The sequence below is a fragment of the Diceros bicornis genome, chromosome 14 (genome assembly GCF_020826845.1).
Source record: "Diceros bicornis minor isolate mBicDic1 chromosome 14, mDicBic1.mat.cur, whole genome shotgun sequence".
Taxonomy (NCBI): domain Eukaryota; kingdom Metazoa; phylum Chordata; class Mammalia; order Perissodactyla; family Rhinocerotidae; genus Diceros; species Diceros bicornis.
In genome coordinates, this window is record NC_080753.1 from 29148414 (window position 1) to 29174478 (window position 26065).

General features: G+C 36.8%; 1 protein-coding gene across 9 annotated transcripts in view; it reads left to right on the plus strand.

Moving 5' to 3' along the window:
• Positions 1 to 26065, plus strand: part of FKBP5 (FKBP prolyl isomerase 5) — a 98374-nt gene that overhangs the window by 52761 nt on the left and 19548 nt on the right. For all 9 annotated transcript variants that reach the window (XM_058554513.1, XM_058554511.1, XM_058554514.1 and 6 more), the window contains 3 exons: positions 7786 to 7928; positions 8865 to 8979; positions 25498 to 25654. In XM_058554513.1, coding sequence (XP_058410496.1) covers positions 7786 to 7928; positions 8865 to 8979; positions 25498 to 25654 — 415 coding nt within the window. The remainder of the gene's footprint in view (positions 1 to 7785; positions 7929 to 8864; positions 8980 to 25497; positions 25655 to 26065) is intronic.

The window sequence follows — 26065 nt, forward strand, 5'->3', positions numbered from 1 at the left end:
TTCCACATACTTTAAGCCTTGACAACATTTTACAACTAGTAAAATACTTACTAGTAATGGGTAACCATGTAGCCAACTTCCTGTGGGTTGTGGTTTAGCCATGTGCTCCCTTTAAATTTCTGTTGATACTCTTGCTCCCACTTAAATATATTTTTAACATTTGTTTACTTTTTTTTTACATGCAGTTTAGGAGCATTCAGGATTTGGAAGGAAGGCTTTTAGGCCAAAATATTTAATTTTTCTAACCCTCCCCAAAAATGTGAGCCAGAAAGAAAGCAAACTTGAAGAAAGTATCTTTTTTGGTTTTACCTGGTACTTTGCAATAGGGGAAGAATGCTTCCGATTTCCATTGCAGAGTGTATATTAGGGAGAAGCCAACTTAGGCAGGCGTAAGAGTAGACTGGGGGAAGCTAACAAATTTCTAACTCCATTTAAATTAGATATTACAGCATGGACTGTGTTCCTTTATTGAGTATAATTGTGTTATACTTCTTTGTGAAATATCTAACAGTTTAGCCTGGCAGAGTTGATTATTAAAGCTGTCCCAGGACAGATTATGCCACCATATCCATTTTCTCTCCCTGTTTTTAAAATTATAAGCCATGAGGGTGGGGAGAGATCATCCTGTGATCAGTTTTCTTGGTAATTAAAGAGAGAAATGGTAAAAATAGAGTGTGACATAAGACTTAGGAACACTTTAAAAGAATCTTAAAATGTAAATTAATTTGTTCAATTCATAATCGCATACTTTTGGTAGGGAGTAAGATGATTATGAGATCCCTTTTATAAAACATTTTAGAATAAGACTGAATAAAATGTATAAAAGGAAAAAATATACAAGAAAAACTAATTTGCTTTATTTAGTATAAAAAGAAGAAAGACAGTGTCAGTATTATCAATGATAAGAAATTTTCTTTTGTTTTTTTGATACAAAATATTAACAGAATGTACACAGAGTTAAAATAGAGATCAGAAGTTGGTATTAAGTCTTGGAAATCCTTCAGTGAAAGTAAAGCAAGAATGAATCAGATGTATTTTTAATTATTTGAAACTTATTAGTGATTAACCTTATATTTAAGTGTTTATCAACTTTTATATATATATATATTTTTTTTTTTTTCTAATATACAGTTAACTGGCTTGCTCCATGTCATTCCTTTAGGCAGAGGGGAGATGGGACTCAAACCAGGTCTTCGGATTTTAATTTTATTTATTTATTTATTTTTCCCCCAAAGCCCCAGTAGATAGTTGTATGTCACAGCTGCACATCCTTCTAGTTGCTGTATGTGGGGCGTGGCCTCAGCATGGCGGGAGAAGCGGTACGTCGGTGCGCGCCCAGGATCCGAACCCAGGCCGCCAGCAGCAGAGCGCGCGCACTTAACCGCTAAGCCACGGGGCCGGCCCGACTTTTATATTTTTAAAGGAAAACTTTTACAATTAAAATATTTTCTTTCTTGTACTCCTTTTCTACTCTCCCATATGAAAAAGTATTTTTTCTGTATAATACTATACAGCTTTCATCCTATAGTATTTTAAGTATGCTTGTATTTCAAATGCAAACATACATTTAAAAGTTATTTAGTCAGTAATTTTCATCAAGGATACCAAGACCATTCAATGGGGAAAGGACAGTCTTTTCAACAGATGATGTTGGGAAATCTGGGTATCACATACAGAAGAATGAAGTTGGACCTTACTTTACACCGTATACAAAAATTAACTCGAAATGGATCAAAGACCTAAACATAAGACCTAAAACTATATTTTCTTAGAAGAAATCTTACAGGAAAAGCTCCATGACATTGGATTTGGTGATGATTTCTCGGATATGACACCAAAAGCACTGAAAAGTAAAAAATATATAAATTGGACTACAGCAAAATTAAAAGCTTCTGCACATCAAAGGAGTGAAAAGGCAGCCTACAGGATAGGAGAAAATATTTGAAAATCATATATCTGATAAGGGGTTAATATCCAGAATACATAAAGAACTCCTAAATTCCACAATAATAAAATCCCAAATAACTTGATTATAAAATGGGCAACGGACTTAGATAGACATTTCTCCAAAGAAGATATACACATGGCCTACAAGCATGTGAAAAGATGCTCAACATCACTAATTGTTAGGGAAATGCAAATCAAAAGCACAATGAGATATTACCTCACAACCATCAGGATGGCTACTATCAAAAAAAAAAAGCAATAACAGTTGTTGGCAAGGTTGTGGAGAAATTGATGCCCTTGTACACAGTTTGTGGGAATGTAAAATGGTGCAGCCACTATGGAAAACAGTATGACAGTTCCTCAAATAATTAAAAATAGAATTACTCTATGATCTAGCAATTCCACTTTGGGTATATACCCAAAAGAACTGAAAGCAAGATCTCAAAGAGATATTTGTACACTCATGTTTGTAGCAGCATTATTCGTTGTAGCCAAAAGGTGGAAGCAACCCAAGTGGTAATCTACAGATGAATGGATAAACAAAATATCATATATACATGCAGTGGAATATTATTCAGCCTTTAAAAGGAGGGAAATTCTGACACATGTGACAACACTAACGAACCTTGAGGACATTACGGTAAGTGAAATAAGCCAGTGACAAAAAGACAACTACTGTATGATTCCATGTACATCTGGTGGAATCTAGAGTAATCAAATTCATAGAAACAGAAAGTAGAATGAAATTCTTGCCAGGGCTTGGGACATGAGGAAATGAGTTGTTTAATAGGTAGAGTTTTAGTGTTACAAGGTGAAAAAGTTGTGGAGATTGGTTGCACAACAATGTGAATATACTTAACAGTACTGAACTGTATACTTAAAAATTGTTGAGATGGTAAATTTTATATGTATTTTACCACAATTAAAAAATTTTTTTAATCAATAAAGAGTTCTAAATGTTCTAACATGGTCACTATAGTTTTTATTGTAAGTGAAATTATTCAGTGATTAAATTAAAATGTTATATTTTAAAATGTGTTATCACTTTTTTAATAGACTTTGCAGTTTTAGGTTCACAGCAAAGTAGAGTGGAAGGTACAGAGATTTCTCATATACCTCCTGCCCCAACACATGCATTGCCCCTGCCCTTATTAATATCCCACACCAGAGTGGTACACTTATTACAATTGATGAACCTACATTGAACCTATAAAGTGTTATGTTTTAAAATGTATTATGTGATTTTTTTAAATCAGAAAAAATTATATAACACTGCAGAAGAAAGAAAAACGTACAGTGCATTGCTTTTATACTGGGCTTTGTATACTTTTAAACTTTTTTAATTGCCTATAGCTAGGTATATATAAAAAGCATTTAAACTTAGGGATAGCCACATTATACATTTGTATAAATACATATTCTTATTTCAGATTTTATTACAGATGGAATAGGACTCCTGAAATTGATAAAGTAAATTGTATTTGAGCTAATAAAATTCAAGTCTAGATCAAGTGTAAGAATAAATTGCATTTATATGTTCTTGGTGTATTATACCTATAATTAAGATCCTAAATCTCAAGAATCTTAAAATTGTTTATGCTTTGACCCAGTAATTGTACTTCTAGAAATTGAACCTAAGGAAACGTGGTAGAAGCTTGCTTAACCAACTCCAGACAAGCGGATGTTCTCCATTCTGTTTGTAAATATACCGAGTGATACTGCTGGTTTCCTATTCTGTGGTATGGTCCCACGCTCTGCTTCAGCCAGTTGAGTGGGCCTGGTCAGTGCCCTCCAGCTACAGACCACTAGAAACACAGCTGTAGTTGAACAAGTTGAGTTTATTACTGGAGGGAGGGAGAATGCATACCATGGGAAATTGTGGGATGTCTCAGTAACAGTATTTGAAAGGACTTATAGAATTTGGGGATTAGGCGATTTGGGGAAGGGTCTAAGGAAGAGGGGCTTTGCTCTGGATTGGACGTTGTTAGGGGTGATGCTTTGAGTATCTTAAATCTTATCTAGGAGGATGGCTGACTAGAGTGAGACTAAAGCTATACCTGCTAGAGAAGCAGCAGTCACTCATATTAGCCAGGAGAGGGGGATGTTTGGTGTTTTGTAGGTTGTGCAGTGACCTTGTTTTTTTGGTCCATGCTCAGACAAAATTTTAAAGTATTCTTGTTTTGTCTCACTTTTTTGTGGTCTCAGAATGACCTTGTCTGATGTTGATGTTAAGTGAGATTGTTTAACAATGTCCAACAGGAGAGTAGCATGGCCTAGCCGTGTGTCCCAGGCCAGCTTCAGACGTCACATAGGCCTAGCTGTAAGTGTCAAGCAGTTTCCAGACATAGGGGCTGCCTTTGTCTCCCTCAGACTCTTACTAAGAATCAGTTGAAACCTGTTTATATCCATTGTACTTTTTGTAATTATATAATTTCATTGGATAGTATATAAAACACTGAAATTAGTCTAAAAAGAAAGAGAAATTATGTCTATGAAAACTAATTTGAACATTTTTGGAAAGACTTATTAAGGTGAATTGCTAAAAGCATTTTTTAAATGGCTATTGAATTAGGGGTGAGTAAAAGGCGAAATGAGCAGGCCATTCAGAATACGTTTTTATCAAAAGGATTCTGCACACTGATTGTTTTATAAGTGTCCTTTGGTTCTTACTCCACTTTAAAGAATCCCTCATTGTAAATGGCAAATGATATATCCTAAGTGTAATTTATATAGTAAAAATAATGTGGAACTCTTATCACTGGAGCCATGCTTAGAGGCAAGGCCTTGGCCTCAACACAAGGTTAGTAAACTAATATGCTTTGATATGTTTTAAGTTAAAAAAAATCTTTGAGGTATTTATATGCTCTTTCTTATTCCTCACATAAAGCAGTGTTTTAAATTAACCTACCAACATAGTCCTGATAGTGTCGGGTAAGAGCTTTTACTATGCAAAAACAGTCATGTAACAATTAAGGTGCAAAGTTGTTCGTTGAAACTTTATAATAGTAAAAAAAAATAAAAACAACCTAAATGTTTATTAATGGGAGTAATGAAATTATGGTGTATTCAAAAGATGGAATAGTATATAGTTATTAAAAGTCATGTTTTTAGATATCTTTTAACAAGAAAAATGCTTATATAATGCAAAATATAAAGAGCAGGCTACAAAACCAAATGAACTATGACCAGAATTTTAAGAATGTGTGTGTAAAAATTTAATATGCAAACAAAGTGTACATATATAATTGGAAGCAAATGAACCAAGAAATTGACAGTTTACCCCATTTCAGAGGTTCTTTATTATATTCCCTATGTTTTTCTATACTTTCTGAGTGTTCTATATTGAGTATGTATTATTTTTTTTAAATCAGGGGTAAATGCGTTTTAAGAAACGAGTCCCAAGATTGGCAATTTTAGAAACATATCTGTGTTCATGTCAGCCTGGCTGTTGCTCAGTGTGTTTCATTCTGTTATCTGAAGGTGAATGTAAGAGAAGCTGTGATGGTCCCAAATGAGAAGAAAAGTAAAAGTTTAGCTTGGGGCTTCTGTGGATTTAATGGACAGGCTGATGTTTCCAGCTTCTAAGGCCTAGCATTGATATCATCTATGAATTCAGCTTTTGCTGATTGCTCTAAGCCCACCCCAAGGCAGGTGCCCTTTGTTTATACTCGAGTTTAGTGCTTACCATACTTTGTTTAAAACAAAAATGAAAAGAGTGCACGTATTTTTCTCCTCCACTAGCCATACGACATTGCACATTCCTTGGAATGAAGAAGAGAATGGCCACTTTTGTATTCTTAGTACCTGACCTTTGCTCCTCAGTAATTGGCCAAACCTCTTGAACAAATGTACAGTAGTACCCACACAATATAAAGATTTCTTGAAGGAATGTATAAGGTATTTGTCTTAAAATATCAGAGTTGATAGTAAAAAAAAGTTCTCGGTGTCCCACACTAAAACATAGCAGTCTTTAAAGAGTATCAGTGACAGGAGAGCAGCTTGTCAACAGCAGACTTCCCATTTCTTCAGATGATTCTGGACTGTTTGCACAGTAGAACCATATATGGGCATATAAATTGATACAGCCATTGTAAAAGAGCAGTTGGGCAATATCTATCAAATTGAAAATGCATATCCCTTTTGCACTTCTAGGAATTTACCCTCCAAATATACTTGCACAAAGTAGGCAAACATATATGGACAAATATCCTTATTAGAGTACTGTTGGTAACATGTTTCTCAGTAGGAGAGTGACTGGAATATTTTGCGGCCATTGAGAATGAGGTAGATCTATTTGTATTTACAATGATGGTGATAATGATGGCTGTCCTTTATTAAATACATATTATATGCCAGGCGCTGTGCCATGCATTTGACATATTTTATCTAATAATTCTTATAACAGCTGTACGGTAGGTACTATTATTATCTACATTTTGCTGATGAGGAAACTGAGGCACAGAGGTTAAATAACTTGCACAAGGTCACACAACTAGTAAGGAGCAGACCTGGTATTTGAATCCAGGCTGTCTGAGGTTAAAGCAGGCTGCACTTTTAGCTTCTAAAATGCATATCCTCTTTTCTACTGATGGAGAAAGATCAAGATACACATATTAAATGAAAAAGCAGTTCAGAACTAAATGTATAGTATGCTGTCATTTGTGTTTTAAATTTTTAAAAAAGCGACAGCACACACTGAAAGGATACAAAAGAAACATAACAGTGGCTTCTTACAAGGAGGGGATGGATGACCTTTTATCTCTCACTTTATATCTTTCACTGTTGTGTGTGTTTTAATAATGGGCATGTATAACATACATTTTTAACTAAAGTGAGTATATCTGATATTTTGAAAAGTTGTAATACTTAATGAAGACTAAGCTGAAGTCACGAGGGACAAACGCTTTATCCATCCCTACTTACATACCTTAGTATAGGGTTCTTGCTGTTCTAATATTCTACCACCAGCTCTCAGTTCAAGATAACAGCTCTCTTCAAACTGCTCTCTTCAAACAGCTCTCTGGGGTTCACTGCTGACCTCATCGCACTTGAATACCTGAGTTTCTGATTGACATAGCATCTCAATTTTGTATTTTATCCCTTTAAATTACCTACGTTTTCTATTGTTTCCCAAAGGATTTGAGACTGCTTATTGTAACATGTAATTCCAGTTACATAGGCTAATATAGTTCTACAGTCAAGTTAACTTTTAGTTTCCTGGAAATAGACCAAAAAAAAAAAAAAAAATCCTGAGTTCTGTAGTTCTTGTGATTTGACAAAAGGACACATACCATTTTGTTTAAAAATAACAAAATACTTTTTTTCTTATTCTAAATTTTGAGAAGAAGTCTGTTTTATGGGCCCTTTTATGCAATTTATACTTTTCCGGTTGTTTCTTATTTGTTGTTTTTGTCTACCCAACTAAATTATAAGCTTCCTTAGGACAAATTCCATTTTCTATACTATTTTTGTTCCATCTCTGCCTAGAAAACATGCACTTATTATTATGGTTGAAATTATAAATTAAGCAACAAGTGCAGCCCAGCCACATTTCAAAGATTATGTTACTGTCACTTTTCAAAGACTTTATCTTTGTGAAGTTTAGAAATTGATACTACTTTCATCTCCTCAGCAGGGAATCGACTCTGATAGCCATCAGAAAAATCACAGTTTATTTCTTAGTGTATACCTTTTACTGAGTTCTTTTGTTTTGTAGCCCCTACTTCCTAGCTGAGTATGTATTGTAAAGAATTGGAAATTTATTTGCACTTTTGTTTTATGACAGTTAAATCTTTTAATATGGCCTATAGCTTTCAACTGCCTTTTCCTTTCTCTTAGGCCAAGTTATTAAGGCTTGGGACATTGGGGTGGCGACCATGAAGAAAGGAGAGGTCTGCCATTTACTGTGCAAACCAGAATATGCATATGGCTCGGCTGGCAGTCTCCCCAAAATTCCCTCGAATGCAACTCTCTTTTTTGAGGCAAGTATGTGTGTGATGTTGCCCTGTTAGCATCTGCTCTACTATAGTGCTGGCTCTGAAGCAGCAGGCAGTGGAATAAGGAGCTAAGCTTGCTATTGAGAATCAGATCCAACTTATTTATTTTGGAGCTTGGCTTCTTGAATTGTTTCCCACAAACCCAAGGGGTGTGTGCCAGTGCTTTCTTAGAAACGTGTCTCTGGCACAAAAAAGTCATATCCAAATAAACAAAAGACACCAGGCTTAGAATAAAAGTTCTGGTCAGTGGTGTGAGTATGACATACTCAAAATTGACCGGAAGACAGGATGGAAGTGTGGGAGATAAATGTTGAAATATACCTCAACCAAGTTGTGAGGTATTTTCATATTATAAAGGTTTGTAAATGTCACAGATCTCACTTCTTCATTAGAAGCAGTAGGTGGTGAAAATACATTTTTCATCCTGTGTTGAATAACATATTTGGCCAAACCTCGTTAAAAAATTAAGGGGAATCCCTGAAACATCGTACCTAGGTAAAATACACCATTATTTGGTTGTGGGCCTGATTCATAGGATTTATTCTTACGTTTTAAGAAGGGAATTCTATGAATCTGAGGTGGGAAAGTGGCCTCTAGAGTCAGACAAAATAGTCCTGCGCCAGCACTTTGTAGCTTTGGCCTTCTGCCCACCAGCCAGTTTTCCTAGTATTTCCTGTCTGTCTTTGCGCTGCAGCCCCACAGGATGTAGTCCTAGACATTATCATTACATGAAAGTTCTTTCCAGGTATTGAAAAGTTCAGTGTCCTTTTTTTCCTACTTTTCCAATAACTAAGATGCATAGATAAATATAAAACAGTTTTATTTTTGTAAAATGAAAGGAGATTGGTTGCCCTGGCCTTTAAGTATGTTAAATTGGCTTTGTTTGGTCTTTTCTCAGCCAAATCCCTTTTTCCTTTCTAGATTGAGCTCCTTGATTTCAAAGGAGAGGATTTATTTGAAGATGGAGGCATTATCCGAAGAATCAAACAGAAAGGAGAAGGATATTCAAACCCAAACGAAGGAGCAACGGTAGAAAGTAAGTTGCATTCCATTTATGTGAATGAAATGGAGATTTCTTTTTTTAAATCTGTTTATAGAAATAAATATATTGACTATGTCTCAAGAATAGTTTTAAATTCAACATTTATTTAATAATGACTTCATTTAGTAAATATTCATTCAACATGTACGTGCCAGTTATTGTACGAGCTTCTGCAAACTCAAAAAATGAATAAAAGGTAATCCCATCCATCAAGGAATTCTTTTTTTTTTAATTAGGAGACTTTCTTCTTCTTCTTTTTTTTTTTGTGTGTGTGAGGCAGATTAGCCCTGAGCTAACATCTGCCAGTCCTCCTCTTTTTTTTTTTTTTTTTTTTGTGAGGAGATCAGCCCTGTGCTAACATCCGCCAATCCTCCTCTTTTTTTGCCGAGGAAGACGGCCCTGGGCTAACATCCGTGCCCATCCTCCTCCACTTTATATGGGACGCCGCCACAGCATGGCTTGCCAAAGCAGTGTGTCGGTGCGCGCCCAGGATCCGAACCAGCGAACCCCGGGCCGCCGCAGCGGAGCGCACGCACCCAACCGCTTGCGCCACCGGGCCAGCCCCCCAGTCCTCCTCTTTTTGCTGAGGAGGATTGGCCCTGAGCTAACATCTGTGCCCATCTTCCTCTATTTTATATGCGGGACGCCTGCCACAGCGTGGCTTGATAAGCAATGCGTAGGTCCGCACCTGGGATCCAAACCCTCGTACCCTGGGCTGCTGAAGTGGAGCATGTGAACTTAACCACTACGCCACCAGGCCGGCCCCATCAAGGAATTCTTAGTCCATGAACTCCTTGGTGTGCCAGCAACTATATTAGTTGCCTTACATATTTATTCATTTATTTCTCACAATAAGCTTATGAGGTAAGGTTTATTATTCCCAAGTGAGAAAAGTGAGTTCAGAGAAATTGCATAAATTGCCCAATGTTACAGAGTTGCTAAACAGAGCAGTAGATTGTAGTCCCCTTCAGGGCCCTCAGACCCATCTCACAGTCTGTCATCAAGATAAAACAGTTCACTGTTTTAGTTATATCAAAACTGGATAATAGTGTTCATTCTATTGTTATGTCAGGAGACCTGGGTTCAGGTTCTGCTTTGCCATTTATTGAGTGACCTGAAGCTATTCTATTTCTTTATTTGCTAAATTAGGAGTAAGGGCACTTCTGAAGACAAGGATAACTGATCACTCTTCCTCCCTCCCAGAGCACATTGTATATACCACTGCATACACTACTTGTCACTTTATATTGTACAGTACAGTCATGCACTGCGTTAACAACGTTTTCATCGACAACGAACTGCATGTATGACAGTGGTCCCATAAGATTAGTACCATGTAGCTAGGTGTGTAGTAGTCTATACCATCTAGGTTTGTGTAAGTACACTCTATGATGTTTGTATAATGATGAAATTGCCTGATGACATGTTTCTCAGGATGTATCCACATCATTAAGTGACACATGACTGTAGTCTCTCCTTATGACCGCAGGGAATGGTTTCAAGACCCCCAATGGATTCCTGAGACTGTGGGTAGTACTGAGCCCTATGTATACTATGTTTTTTCCTATTGGTACATACCTATGATAAAGTTTAATTTATAAATTAGGCATAGTAAGAGATTAACAACAATAACTTATAATAAAATACAACAATTATAACAATGTACTATAGTAAAAGTTACCATAGATCTTAGCAACCTCAGCATATGATTTTTTTTCTTAAGTCAAAAACTTTCACGTTTTCACTTAAAGGAGGCACTTTATGGCTTCTCTTCGGCATATCTAAGTTGCCAGCATCACTACTCTTGCACTTTGGGGCCATTGTTAAGTAAAATAGAGTTACCTGAACACAAGCACTGCGATACCACAGCAGTTGATCCAATAACTGAGTCGGCTACTAAGTGACTTAAGAGGCAGGTAGCATATACAGTGTGATACACAGGACAAAGGGATGATTCATATCCCAGGGCAGGACAGCACAAGATTTCATCACACTACTCAAAATGGCTCACAATTTAAAAGTTATGAATTGTCTATTTCTGGAATTTTCCATTTAATATTTTCCAACCACTGTTGACCCTGGATAACTGAAACTGCAGAAAGTGAAACTGCAGGTGAGGGGGGACTGCTGTAAACAGCATTTGCCCATTTCCCCAGTGTACAGTGAGTGTTTGAGGACCAGAGTCTTTCTTCATCTGTTTGTTTCCAGCATCACATACAGTGCCTTACACGCATTTGATGTTCAGTAAATGCTGTCTGCATGGATAAATGTTTGAAAGATGACATTTACTGAGCTGAAGTACTTCAAAAAAGAGAGCTGAGAAAACATAGAGAAATACTTCCATTAAGAAAAAATCAGGGGGCTGGCCCGGTGGCGTACTGGTTAAGTTCACGCACTCCACTTTAGCAGCCTGGGGTTTGCAGGCTCTGATCCCAGGTGCGAACCTATGCACTGCTCATCAAGCCATGCTGTGGCAGGCGTCCCACATACAAAATAGAGAAAGATTGGCACAGATGTTCACTCAGGGCCAATCTTCCTCACCAAAGAAGAAGAAAGAAAAGAAAAAATCAAATCACTAAACAAGGATGGCAACATGAACTATTAAAGTCCTGTTTAAAATAAAGAGTTCGTTTAAAACAGTAAACTAGAACAGTTGGTTTTCTTATCTTTAATGTTGTGTATACCACTTTGGACCCATATTTCATTTCCACAAGTCTGGCAAATTGGTTCAAATTTAGTTTTGGGGTTTTTTCTAATTGGAAACAGTTATAAATAGTGGTACTGTACTATTGCAGTGGAAGTGTTTAGATAGTTATCATTCATGATAAGTTTTAGAATAGATGAAGAGCTCAGATGTGTCATGTTGGAGAAATACCTAGACCAGAGGCTGGGAGATAGGGTGCTGGCTTTAGCTGACTGACGAGACCTCAGCTCTCTGGGCTTTAGCTTCCTTCCTATACAATGCCGCAGGGGTGGATCTCTTGATTTCTAAGGTCCTACTAGCCCTGAACTTTCCATGATAGAATTCTAAATATTTATGAAAGTTATAGGAATGATAGAGAATTATCTTCTGTATATTAAAAAGCACTTTAAAAGGGGGCCGGCCCGGTGGCGCAAGCGGTTAAGTGCGCGCGCTCCGCTGCGGCGGCCCGGGGTTCGCTGGTTCGGATCCCGGGCGCGCACCGACGCACTGCTTGGTAAGCCATGCTGTGGCGGCGTCCCATATAAAGTGGAGGAAGATAGGCACCGATGTTAGCCCAGGGCCGTCTTCCTCAGCAAAAAAGGAGGAGGATTGGCGGATGTTAGCTCAGGGCTGATCTCCTCACAAAAAAAAAAAAAAAAAAAAAAAAAAAAAAGCACTTTAAAAGCTTGTCTATAACATGCATTTTAAATTTTTATTATGAAATTTTCAAACATATACAAAAGTAGAGGTTTTCTTCCTATGATATAATGAGTCCTCAGACTCAACAATTTATAATATATATTTTAAAACTGGAGGTTTTTGTCAACTAAATTAAAAGGAGCAACTTTTTCCTAGTTGCAAACAATGCCATAAAACTACCACTGTAGAGTTAACATTGGAGCAGGCTAAATTAAATCAAATCTAGTTTTTGGTAATACTTTCGATGGGAGTCATTTTTTTAACTTTTTGTTTTGAAATAATTTTTGACTTACAGTAAAGTTGCAAAACTAGTACAGAGCATTCCCTTATATGCTTCACCCAGCTTCTCCTAATGTTGACATCTTACTTGACCACAGTACATTTATCAAAATCAGGAAATTAAACACTGATGCAATACTGTTAACTCTGCTGCAGATCTTATTTGAATTTCACCAGTTGCCACGTCGACGTCCTTTTTCTGGTCCGTGATCAAATTCAGGATCCAACATTGTACTTAGTTGTCATGTTTCCTTAGTCCCCTCCAATTGATAACAGTTCATCAGTCTTTCTGTGTTTTTCATGACTTACACTTTTGAAGACAACTGGCCAGTTATTTTGTAGACTATCTCTCAATTTGGGTTTGTCATGGGAAATCATGTTTTCCCATGATTAGATTGAGGTTACACATTTTATGGGAAAACACCACGTAAGTGATGTTGTGCCCTTCTCAATTCATCATTATCAGGAGGTACATGATGTTGAAGTCTTATTACTGGTGATGTTAACTTGGGTCACTTGGTTTAGGTGGGATCTGCCATGTTTCTCCACTGTGAAGTTACTATTTTTCCCTTTGTAATTACTAAATATCTCATTGGGAGGGAAATACTAGGAGACAATGCAAATATATTCTTTTACATCACACTTTCACATAGTAATTTTAGCATCATTTAGTGTTTTTTGCATGCAGCAGTTATAACTGTGGTATTTGCCTAATGGTGATTTTTCTGTGTCCACTGTTCCTTCTATATTTAATTCTATATTCTATATTGGAATTCTACTATAAGGAAGAGCTGCCTCTTCTCCCCTGTTTTTTTATTCAGTTGTTTATTTATATCAGTCTGGACCCATGGATATTTATTTTATTCTGAAGGTTATTATTCATTACATACTTATTTATTTTGTCGCTCAAATTGTCCCAGATTTGGCCGTTGGAAGCTGCTTCAACTTGGCTCTTATGTCCTTTCAACACACCTCCATTGTGTTTTAAGCACTTCCTTACTTTTGGCACCACAAGATGCTCTAGGGTCATTTTGTAATTTCCCTGCCCTAGGCCTGGAATAAATCATTTCTCCAAGGAGCCTTGATTTCTTTTCTTGGAAAATGGTATTTAGAAACCAACATCTGGGTTCTAGGTATACTCATGCAATGGAATGTTATTGCTTCCAGAACCTCTTAGCAGACAGAGCTAGGAAATATGTGCCTCAACATGCATATATACACATGCGTATATAAACATCTGTATTATTTCCATATTTAATATATATTAAAAACCGTGAGTACGTACTGACACTGAGTACATACTGACACCAGTTTCTTTTGGTGAGGTCACATTGGTTTATAATATTATATAAATTTCAGATGTTCATCATTGTATTTCGACTTCTATATAGACTGCATCATGTTCACCACCAAAAGTCTAGTTTTCATCTGTCACCATTCATATGTACCCCTTGACCCCTTCCGCCCTCCCCCATCCACTTCCCCTCTGGCAACCACCAATCTGTTCTCTTTATCTATGTGTTTATCTTCCACATATGAGTGAAATCATATAGTAATTGTCTTTTTCCATCTCACTTATTTCACTTAGCATAATACCCTCAGGGTCTATCCATGTTGTTACAAATGGCAAGATTCCGTTTTTTTATGGCTAAGTAGTATTCCGTTGTATATACCACATCTTCTTTATCCATTCATCCCTTGATGGGCACTTAGGTTGGTTCCAGGACTTGGCTATTGTGAATAATGCTGCAGTGAACATAGGGGTTCATATAGCTTTTCAAGTTAGTGTTTTCATGTTCTTTGGATAAATACCCAGATGTGGAATTGCTGGATCATATGGTATTTCTGTTTTTAATTTTTTGAGAAATATCCATACTATTTTCCATAGTGGCTGCACCAATTTACATTCCCACCAGCAGTGTATGAGGGTTCCTTTTTCTCCACATCCTCTCCAACACTCGTTATTTCTTGTCTTTTTAATAATAGCCATTCTGATGGGTGTGAGGTGATATCTTGTTTTGATTGCATTTCCCTAATAATTAGTGATGTTGAACATCTTTTCATGTGCCCATTGGCCATGTGTATATCTTCTTTGGAAAAGTCTGTTCAGATCCTCTGCCCATTTTTTGATCAGACACTTCCAGTTTCAATCCAACACCACAGGTTTGTTCTAGCCTTCTCCCTTAGCTTATTTGAAACTCCTTTCTGCAACAGTGAGAAACCTGGCTCGCACTGTCCACAATACATTTATTTGCTCAGTCATAGTATATACATAAAGTAGCTTCAGAATTGCTAACCTATATCTCTGTGAAAAACAAATTTCCTAAGTAGGAAATATTTGTGTATGATTCCTTTTGTCATTAGCCTTATAAGCATACATTGAAAACACTGTTTTCCAACGTAGGTTAGTTCTTTCTTCCTCACTTCCTTCAGTATGGTTGTTAACTCATTTGTGATACTGTTAGGTTCATTGGTTACTGTTCTGTTGGGGTTCTCCCCACACTCCGGTTGATTTTAATTATGTGTTTGTGTTTTGGGTATATGAAACTTTACCATGATTCTAAACAGTACAAAATGATATACTCTTAAGTGTTATTCGCCCTCATCCCTACTAACCTGTTCCCATTTCCCCATTATTTCCACCCTGCTGTTACCTACTTCCTGTGGGTAACCAATCTCATTAATTCCTGGTTTATTCTTCTTGTATTTCTTTTGCGGAAATGAGCAGACACATGTTTCGGGTTTTTTTTTTTCCCTTATATCCCCTTCCTTTTTGCATGAAGGGTAAAATACTTTGAGTGGAATTTTAAAAATGTATTTGAATAATCCTTTATGTAATTTTGTTTTTTCTGTTTTCAAATACATTAAGAAAGGGCAATAACTAACTTTTTTTCTCTTGTCTGGTTAGATTGTGCTTTCCTGGGAAATTTTAGAGTAAATGGTTTATTTTTACTTTCTCTCCCAAAAGCCCTTTTTGGTTTTCTGGAACAAATCAGTTTTATAAAAATTTATCATATTGTATTTTCACTCATCAAGGTAAAGATGTCCTGCTTTCACTCTTTGAAACAAGTTAGCTATGTGTGGGAGGATGATAGAAAGTTGACTTAAGAGTGGTCCCTGTCGGAAACCAAGATTGCCTCCTTCTTTTTAACATCTTGTTAGTCTTTACCAGTTTGCTTTTTTTTGTAGCATCGCTCATACACTTAGGTTCACAACCAGGTATAAATCCTAGAACTAAAGCCAGTTCTGCAGTAAAAGAGAACAGTAGACAGTGATCACCCATTATAATATGTCATTAAATCACAAGAGGTACAAAGTTTCTGTCACTTCTGTTTAAAGGTACAGTGAAGTAGTGAGGGGAGGGGACACACAGGCTTTGGAAGTGATAGACTTGAATTTTGAATCTTGGAATCACTACTTAATATTTTTATGACTTTAGACAAGTTACTTAACCTCCTTGAGCATCCAGTTTTCTCATCTGTAAAATAGGAATAATAACAAGACCCACAGGTCTTGTGACAGTTAAATGAAGAAAGGTGCCTAGTACATGGTGGACACTTAATTTCTTTTTCTGCCCTCTATATTATCTTTATATAATTTGTTTTGCTTCCTTTAAATAGATTTAAGGAAAGAAATCCTTGACTCCTCTTTCTCTTATATCCTACATCTGCTCTATCAGCAAATCCTTTTGGCTCTACCAGGGTTGACCAAGAACCCATGATTAATTTGTCTTTGTCTTTAATAACAGTCTTCAAATTAATTATGTATCTTCTTAATAGTAATCTTACCTAAATCATATTTCTCCAGGATTTTTGTTTATTTGGTTGCTTTTGTTTGTTTTTTTGTTGAGGTACAATTCACATATAACATTAGATTAGTTTCAGGTATACAACATAATGATTCAATATTTGTATATATTGCAGAATAATCACCACAGTAAGTCTAGTTTAACACCCATCAAACAAAAAATGTTTGTTTTTTGAAGAGTAATGTTACGGACTGAATCAAAAGGCCTTTACTGGATTGTGATCTTTTGCTTCCTTTTAATAATTTGTGTGTCTCTCTGTGGAAGAGACAACTTACATTAGTTTGACAGGATTTCTTCTTTCTTGAAGAAATCTTGATTTTAACTTTGATTTTTACTCTCTGTCAGGATCCTAATACTTGCAAATCAATTTTTAGATTCTGTTCCAGTGTCCTTTTTCCTGTATCAATTAGGATGACCATCTTGGAATTTTTATTCAGTGTTGTCCTTTTCCCATTAAAAAAAAGTCACTGTGTTCTAAGGTACTCTAATTGACATTATTATGATGACTGATACTTTAGTCATCTACATTAGTTTAATTGCCGGTAGTGGCTACATTGTTAGTTTTAGGCTTTGCTTTCTTAGAAAATCCGATCTGACTGACAAAAGGCTCTAAATAGCTACCAGCTCCTCTTCCCCCAACTTCCCTTCTTTCTGATTTGTTAACTTCAGTGCTTGGAGTGGGCACAGCAAAATGCTGGCTGTATGTTGCTCTCTTGCCTCTTGCTTCACAGTGCTTTCAACCACATTTGAATGCAAAGAATGAAGACAATTGGCAGTATTTTCAAATGTGAAGATTTCAACAGAGTAATCTGCAGGATCAAGTTGTTGGAGTACCCTTCCCTCTCACCTCCTCTCCCTCTCCAAATCCCACTGAAATGAGAGATGGGATTGGGGGTGGAGAATGGTTTCAAAAGAGAGGAAGAATCCTTATTAGTACTGGAAAATAGGGAGACTACAAGAAATGGATCAGAACTTATGAAGAATTTCTAGAATATATAAAGTATGTAAAATTGGACTGATGGAAACTAGACTCAGGAAACCCAACCCAAAACAGGTGTAGAGAAGACCTCTGCAGAGGTGCATACCGTTCCTCTCAGCAAGCTGGGGCAGAACTCCAAGCTCACTGTCAGCTGGTGCAAGGGAGCCAAAGCAGGCTATGGGGCAATCGTCAGGGTTGTTATAAAACAGTGTGGAACAGCTGGGCAGTAAACCTCTAGTGTAGTAGTTCTCAACTTTGACTGAATTGAGAATTACCTGGGGAGCTTTTAAAATCCTGATGCCCAGGCCTTACCCCAGACCACTTAAATAAGAATCTCAGATCTCAAAGGATGGAACTCCAGGCACAAGTATTTTTTTTAAAACTCCCCAGGGAATTCTAGTTTGCAGCCAAGGATTGAGAACTACTACTCTAGGGTCTGGCTGTACTTTTGCTCCCAGACTAAAGCCAGTAAGGCCAGATTTCTAAAATAAAATAGGGATCTACCTCAGAAGACTCCACACGTTAGGACTTGGACTAGAGAATGAGAATGTAAAGTATCTTGAAACTTTTAAAACAAATTTGAATGGGAAAAAAGTGAAATAGCAGCTCTGCACAACAGGTAAATATGCTGAAGTGTTTTGCTTCTGAAGTAAAACTTGTTCAGACGTCACCAGTGGGGAAAGTTGTCCCCAGCCTTCCTGTGCACACTGTGCTCAGCACGTAGTAAATGCTCCATAAATACTTGTGGAATCTTCCCCCTTAGATCCCCACAATCAGCACCTCTTTTGGGAAAAGGCCTACCATAAAAATATATCCAACTGCTTAGAAAAACTGTACCAGGTAACTGTAATCATTTGATCTTTCCAAATCCTTCCTTTACAATATGAGCAGACAACAAAGAATCATCAGCAAATACCATGAGAAAGAAGCACCAAGGTAGACTTAGAAGAAATAGAAGAGAACTTTTAAAATACTAATTACTATCTTCAGAGATATTTAGCAGGATATTAAATTCATAAGTCAAAAAACCAGCTTCTCTGGAAAGGAGAAGGAGGACGAGAGAGTTTCTGGAAATTGAGAATATGATTATCAAAATTGGAACTCAGAGGAATGGTTGAAGAGCAAACTAGACAATCCCTGCATTCTGAATTAATGATCTGAAAGATAGTCAAGGGTATCTCAGAACAAAGAAAAATTAGAAGATGTGGATGATAAATCAAGGATAGGCAATATGCATCCAATCAAACCTGTAATAGAAGAAAACTTCCTGGAGTTTTAAGATTGAAAGGGCTAGTTGATAGTGACATGTAGGAATAAAGTTTGCTTTTTCACCTAGATACATCCTGGTGAAATTTCTTAATTCCATATCTTAAAAGAAAATTCTTGGGCTGGCCTGGTGGTGTAATGGTTACATTTGCCAGCTCTGCTTCAGTGGCCCAGGGTTTGCAGGTTCAAATCCAGGGCGCGGGCCTACACACCACTGATAACGCCATGCTGTGGCTGCGTCCCACATACAAAAAAAAAAGAGGAAGATCTGCACAGATGTTAGCTCAGTGACAATCTTCCTCAGCAAAAGGAGGAGGATTGGTAACAGATGTTAGCTCAGGGCCAATCTTCCTCACCAAAAAAAAAAAAAGGAAAGAAAAAGAAAGAAAGAAAGAAAAGAAAATTCTGAATTGGGAAAAACAAGCTATGGGCAAAGGAGTGAGAATTAGAATGACATCAGACTTCTTGTCCATGACACTAAATGATAAAAGACAATGCTTTGAGCTTTGTCTATAACTATGAGTAATTTGAACCTAGGATTCTGTACTCAGCCAAACTATTTAAGTATGAGAACAAAATGAACTTTTTGGAATATGCAGACTCATGCTGTTTTTGGAAAAAGTACTATAGGATATAATACTAAAACACCACAGAAAATAAAGCCAAGAAGTCTAGACTCAAGGCATAAGAAACATTAGTGAGCGAGAAAGTAATTTCCATAACATGACAATGAAGTTGGATACATTTATCTTGAAAGGTCCCTGGAATGGTAGAACTATAATGTTAAAAATAATAATAGCTTAAGAGTCTGGAGTTAGGTTCTGGGTCATTTTAACAAAATGTGGTGTGGATGGGAAATGGAGAGGGGAGGCAAAATTGTTTAAAATTATTGTATTATTCCAGGGGAGATTATGCTGATTAATTGTTAACATTGATAAAATATAGATATATCTTTAAATGATTTGTTTAAAATTTAATGGATGTTACTAGTAAGAATTGCGTGTAGAACTTCCAAACCACCCAGTGTAGAGTGAAGGAGTAGAGGAACAAGGAAAATTTGATCAATCCAGTAAAAACAGGTAAGGAAAAATAACTGGAAAACATTATATAGAAAACCTAAAGTAAGGTGGTAGGAATAAAACCAGTCATATCAGTGATTACAAAAAATGTGGATGGGATAGTCACCTATTAAAGGCAAAAATTCTCATAAGGTGACAATGACAAAATTTAGCTATATGCTCTTTATAAATAAAACTCTTTATAAATAAAACACAAAAAACAAAATGGTACCAAAAATTGAAAATAGAAGGAAGATTTCACTCTATGTTGAGATCTGACAGAGCTGTGAGGCTTTGGGGGTTTGTTTTTCACATGTTTTTGAAGTATTTGTGAATGTCCTGGCAAATAAATCCAGGAAGAAGGAGCAAATTCTTGAAACCATTTTATTATATGTTTCCACAGAATAATGAAATGTGCCACTTGGTCTAAAATGGATAGTGTTTATTCTTTCAAATATTTTGGATTTATATAGCTCCTTCTAAAAAGATATCTTCAAGTCTTCAGGTAGAGTAAAATCTTAGTAAAAAATAGTCTTTTTCATTAAAAAAAAAATCCAGTCAATGGATCGTTTATTTTAGAATAGTATTAAAAAACAAAAGCTCCCTATCAGTAAAGAATTTAAACATCTCTCAGAATTTATTAAAAATAGGAGTACTGACTAATATATTCAAAAAGGAAAGTTCCTATAAATGAGTGAAAATTACTACCGTTTTCCTTAATTCCCTGTTTTCAGATTAATCATTAAATAAATATTTACTTTCTGGCCCTGAACTGTGTGTTGGGCACTGTGAGGTACAAAAGAAGCATAAGACATTGCTTTTGCCTACTTTGAGTTTTAGTCATACTTTGACAGCTGTCTCTGTGGAGCCATTAAGTGGTTTCTTATACCAAGTTCTAAAACATGTTAATCTGATATAATTTACCACTAATTACAGGAAAATAATCATAGCTAACACTTATTGAGTTCATCTCTGTGTATCTGCACGTAACCCAGTGTCTTCACTTGGTAGACACCATGACACATGAGTGAATGCCAGGCACTATGCTAAAAGCTTTAATTCAGTCCCTAATTTAATGCTCTCAACAACTATGAGTTACCTAATAATATTTCCCCTATTCTATAGATGAAGAAACTGAGCTTCAGATAATTTAAATGACCTTACCCAAAGCCACAATTGTTAAGTGGCAGAATGGGACTAGAATCCAGGTCTGACTAAAGTGCTATCTATACTGGTGTGAAGAGGAGTGGTGAGGATTTGTGTTGGTATAGAATTTATTGCTGTGTGTATGCTTCCTATTTAGACTAAGATACATAAGTCATTTGCATTCAAGCAGCCAGGTTCTATGCCTGCTCTCAGTTAGCATCTGTCCCTCAGTTCTACAAGCTGTCTTACAGTGTTATTTGTTCATCTCGAATAGTACAAAATGGTGCAGAGGAGGAAAGGGGGCAATTTAGGGGAAATCTGACCACCATGCCTGACAGAAACAGTTTCTCTTCTAATCAGTGATTAGAAATCCGTCTCTGCTTCCTCATTTGCCTTTTCAGGGGGTCATTAAGATCGCACTCTCTTGGATGCTCTGCTCTATTAGGCAGGAGACACAGGCAGAGAGATACTCGTTTGGCATGAATTAGACAGCAGAGAAAACCCTTGCCGAGTGGGAGTAACCTGTCACAACCTGGTTTTCTCTGGCCAAATGACCGGCCTTGTCTAGTAGTAATGCCCTTACGACATTCCCATTCAGATCCCCATGACCCAGTCATTGTTTTGGGAATGAATGCAAAGCGATCAGACACCGACTACTATAATTAGAAAAGGGAAAAACAGACACTTACCAGAGCTAACGTCTTTAGGCTGGAGCGTTTACAGCACTTTTTTTTTTAGGTTATGGACCTTCTTTCTCAGTTTTGCTTCCTAAAATACAAATTATACAGTTTTTGGGTTCTTGTATTCCAGTTTTTGTTACTGCAGTGCACTCTCCTTCCTTTTCCCCCCTATTTTAATCGGAGTACAAATTGCTGTCAGCACATCGAGTTCATGTGCCAGCCACATTCAGAACAGGGTGTTCTGTGCTCTTCAAAACAAAATCGCTCTAGGGCAGTAAGAGAACAATAAGTCAGAGCTCCAGTTTAAGTGATGTTTTGCAGCAGACCGGGCTCACTTGATGTGGTTACACTCGGATTGCGCAGCTAAACTCGGGTAATTTGGTTTGGTTTGATTTCATGGGGTTTGGAGGACCTACCCCCCCCTTTAAGTTATGTAGACTTTAAGTCAAGAGAAAATTTTGCTCCTTTTTAACTTGTGCATTTCTTTCTCTACCAAAAAAACCCTAAGTAGAAGCATCCTGTATGTACTTTTATTCTCTTTGGGCACGTCATAGATCATTTACTTCCCGTAAATCATGCTAGTTGGAATTAGCAACAGACCTCCTGAGCCCTAGAGGCCGAGCTCCCAGTGAGTCATGATGGTTATTATTAAATATTTATTAAGTGAGTATTTTCACTGAGAGATGCAAGGTCAAAAGCAACCATGGGTCTTCCACAGCCAGAGCTGCCACGGTTTTCTTTGGTAGCAATTATTGAGACAATTGAAAAAAAAACTGAATCTATAGGAGCTAGGCATGTCTGCATCTATCACTGTGAAGGGGGCCCCTACTGTGGCAATCAGCAAGCATTTCTATGGCTCCAGGGTGCTGTGTGAGTTCTTGTCAGTGGTCTTGTAGAACTTGTCACACCAGTGTTCCAAGTTTAGCAACCAGTTAACATAGCGATAACCTTTGCTACCTGTAGATGTAGAGAATCAATGGGCTGTATACTCCCTGAGTCTATGCTACCTCCTCTTGCTCTGACATTCCAGATAATGTCAGTACAGTCATGTGCTGCATAACGACGTTTCATCTCAACTGCAGACTGGACCGCGTATACAACGGTGGTCCTGTAAGATTAGTACCATATAGCCTAGGTGTACAGTAGGCTACACCATCTAGGTTTGTGTAAACATACTCTGTGATGTTCACATGATGACAAAATCACCTAACGACGCATTTCTCAGAATGTATCCTGGTCGTTAAGTGGCACATGACTGTATTAAAGGTGGTGGTTTTACATATACATATAAACTGGTGTGTGTGCTTATCAGTTTAAAATTTTATGGTAGTGTAGGTAGTGCTTGTTCAGGTCCAATTTAGAAGAGTTAGATTTACCAGAAAAAAAGATTAGTCCTTATATAAAGTACGTAGTAAGTATTTATAAGAGCAATTTTTTGCAGATTTTTACCTTCCTGTTAGGTGGCCACAAACATTGATTCCATCATTTATCTCTCTTAGAGAGAGCAGCTGCAATGAATGTTTTGTTTTGCTTTCTTAATTATGCCTTCATTATAATTTGACTTGAACTTTTTTTTGGCTTGCTTGCTTCACTTATCTTTCCCAACATGTGCATTAGTAGCCAATCCTTTTTTTCCTAATATGGTGGGTTACCGTATCTAAAGAGAACTTCCGAAATTATTTATATAATTTTAATATAAAGCACATGCATCAAGCTGAAAACCAGCCTAGGAAACTAACACACAGGCAGGAATCCTTTGCAGAGTCTGGATTTCCTGTTTTGAAAACACATTCAAACTTGATCAACCAAAAACCACAATGAATGTACTTATAGTTTCCTCCCCCACTAAATGTACTCTCCTTTAGGGAGGGAGATCCTTCTAACAATAAACCTTAGACAAAGAGATCTGTCAACTAAGTTGTGAGCTACTAGGATAATAAATCTCAATACTTGAGATATTCCACAACATGTGGGCTGAAATTCACTTTGCTTAGCAAATCTTTTTTCATGAAAAGTGTCATTGCATTAATCTAAATTAAATTAAATTTCTTGGGCAGGTTTAAAAACATTTACGAACACGAACTTTTCAGAACTCTCAACTCCTTTAGAAACATAGCTTTTACTCTAGTAAAAATATCTTAAGCCTTAGGCTCCTTGCAGAACCTCTCTAGTATGTATGTATTTGAAAGTAATAAAGTTGAATTTATCTTGAAAATGTTTTCCAATTCAAAAGAATTTTCAGTGTGCTGAAAGTTAAGTTTTTTTATCTGGAGCATTCCAAAAGTCAGTGTAATAGAGAGAATCATCTGCGTTTGGCATAGGGGACATAGAACAAAATCCCTATCTGCCAGCTCCACCCCAAGAGCCAGGCTAGCTCCTGTCATTTGCAGGGTCTGACTTGAGAGTCAGGCCTTCTGTAGTTTGGCTAAAGCTTCTTAGACTCCATCCTATGTCTGCGATGGGAACAAATCGGGATATTAATCCTAGCAAATGCAAAAGGGGTAGAGAGCTTCAAAGTGTAAATGTTCAGGTGACATTTTGGCCCCTAGTTTCTACACCAATGCTGTTTACTCTTCAGGGTTTCTCTCATTTCTGCCTAGGCTAAAGGTAACCCCATCAAATGATTAACTACGGGCATTAGCTCTGAAGCTGGTTTCTGGCCTATATCGAGAGTTATGACTAGGTCATAGAATCATAGAATTTTGGAGCTTCAAAGGACCTTTGAGATCATGTAGTTCAAAAGTAGAGTAAGTTGGAATTGAATTTGTATTCAGAAAATAATAATTGTCTCATGGAATGAGTATAACAGAACAAGTGATTTTTAGTCTCTTTAAAGGAAGTTATTCATCTAAAGTAGAGCAACCAGTCTTAGAAAAGAAGCATTTTAGGAAATCATTACATTTGAATCTAGGCCATCATATATTACAGAAGTAGGAATAAAGGATTTTCTTATGAAAGACAAATTATTATATTGCTTGGCGATTGTTGTGCTATCATTCAAGCCATCCGTTTTGCTTATTGCGTCAAAGACCTAAATGGAAAGGAATGAATATCCTTAATATTAAAAGAAATTGGAAAGTTTCAGAGAATTGTTTATCCTAGAAAAAAATGTCTAACTGATCAAGAAAAAATATATATCTATGTTTTTCCTGTTTTGTCTTGAAAAAACATAAAAGCCCCTTATCTGATATGAAATTACGTTGGGAATGAGCTGAGTGAGTTTGAGCGGAATGCGAAATTAGGCCCCAAGAAATTGACCATTGAAATTTCACAGGTTAAATAATTTGATTTGTGAAGTTATAGTAGACTGTTGATTTCTTCACACTTTACATTTATATTCCACTAAGGGATATAGCTTGTTAGTTATTGATGATGTTGCCTTTGGATTTTCCATTTTTATTCAAATGTATTTGTGAATGAGACTAAGAATCTTAAAGAAAAAAAAGAGCTTCTGTATTCAGTTAACCTTTGTATATCATTGGGGAAATAGCCATTCAGTTTTTCATTCAAGCATCTGAAGCCAAGATGGAGTTATAAATGTTTAAGCCATTATATACTTGATATTAAATTTGTGACGTTTTGATAATTATCTATTAGTAATCTAGTATTTCTTGATCCTGTGTTATAGGTGAGGAAATCTGTCATATAGTAGGTTTAAACTAAATCTATGTTTCCACTTGTTTTATTACCCCCTAAGCTATCTTATTGATATAGTTATCAACCATTATATGTTTAAACTTAAAACAGAAATATGATTGCTCTTAAATTTTCAGACTGGGTGGACTAGGCTTCAACAAGACATACCTGCATGTGTCTAGGTGAAACGAGAAAGGGGCAATACTCATTTAGCACTTCCCTAAATTAGCCAGTCCTGAGGAGCAGCTTCATTGAGTGTCCTGTCTCCTCTCCCGCAGTCCACCTGGAAGGCCGCTGTGCTGGAAAGATATTTGATTGCAGAGATGTGGTATTCATCGTTGGCGAGGGAGAAGACCATGACATTCCAATTGGAATTGACAAAGCCCTGGAGAAAATGCAGCGGGAAGAACAATGTATTTTATATCTTGGACCACGGTAAGCAGCATACCAGTTCAGTAGACAGTGAAGTTATCTAAAGAACAGGAAGATGCTTCATTGCTTTTTCCATCAGTGTTTTGGTATTTTTCAGTGAAGTTAATGCTAACAGTGGAAACAATTAAATCAGGCTACAGTTAGTCATGGAGTGAATTAATGGGCCTTACAGTATCACAAACGTTTGTGAGCCTACTTGATTGATGTTTGTTAGGGATGAGACTGACAGACACATTTTGCTTGTTTGTTTATTTGTTTTGCCTATGATATTGCCAAGAGAGGAAGCTATTGGCCCTTCTCACATGATCTCTTGTCCCCTCTTCCCTTTTCTCTAAATTAGGCATGAGGCAGTAAAACATGTGGGGGTTGGAAGGAGAAGAAGCATTTGGATGATTTATTGCCACTTGAATTTGT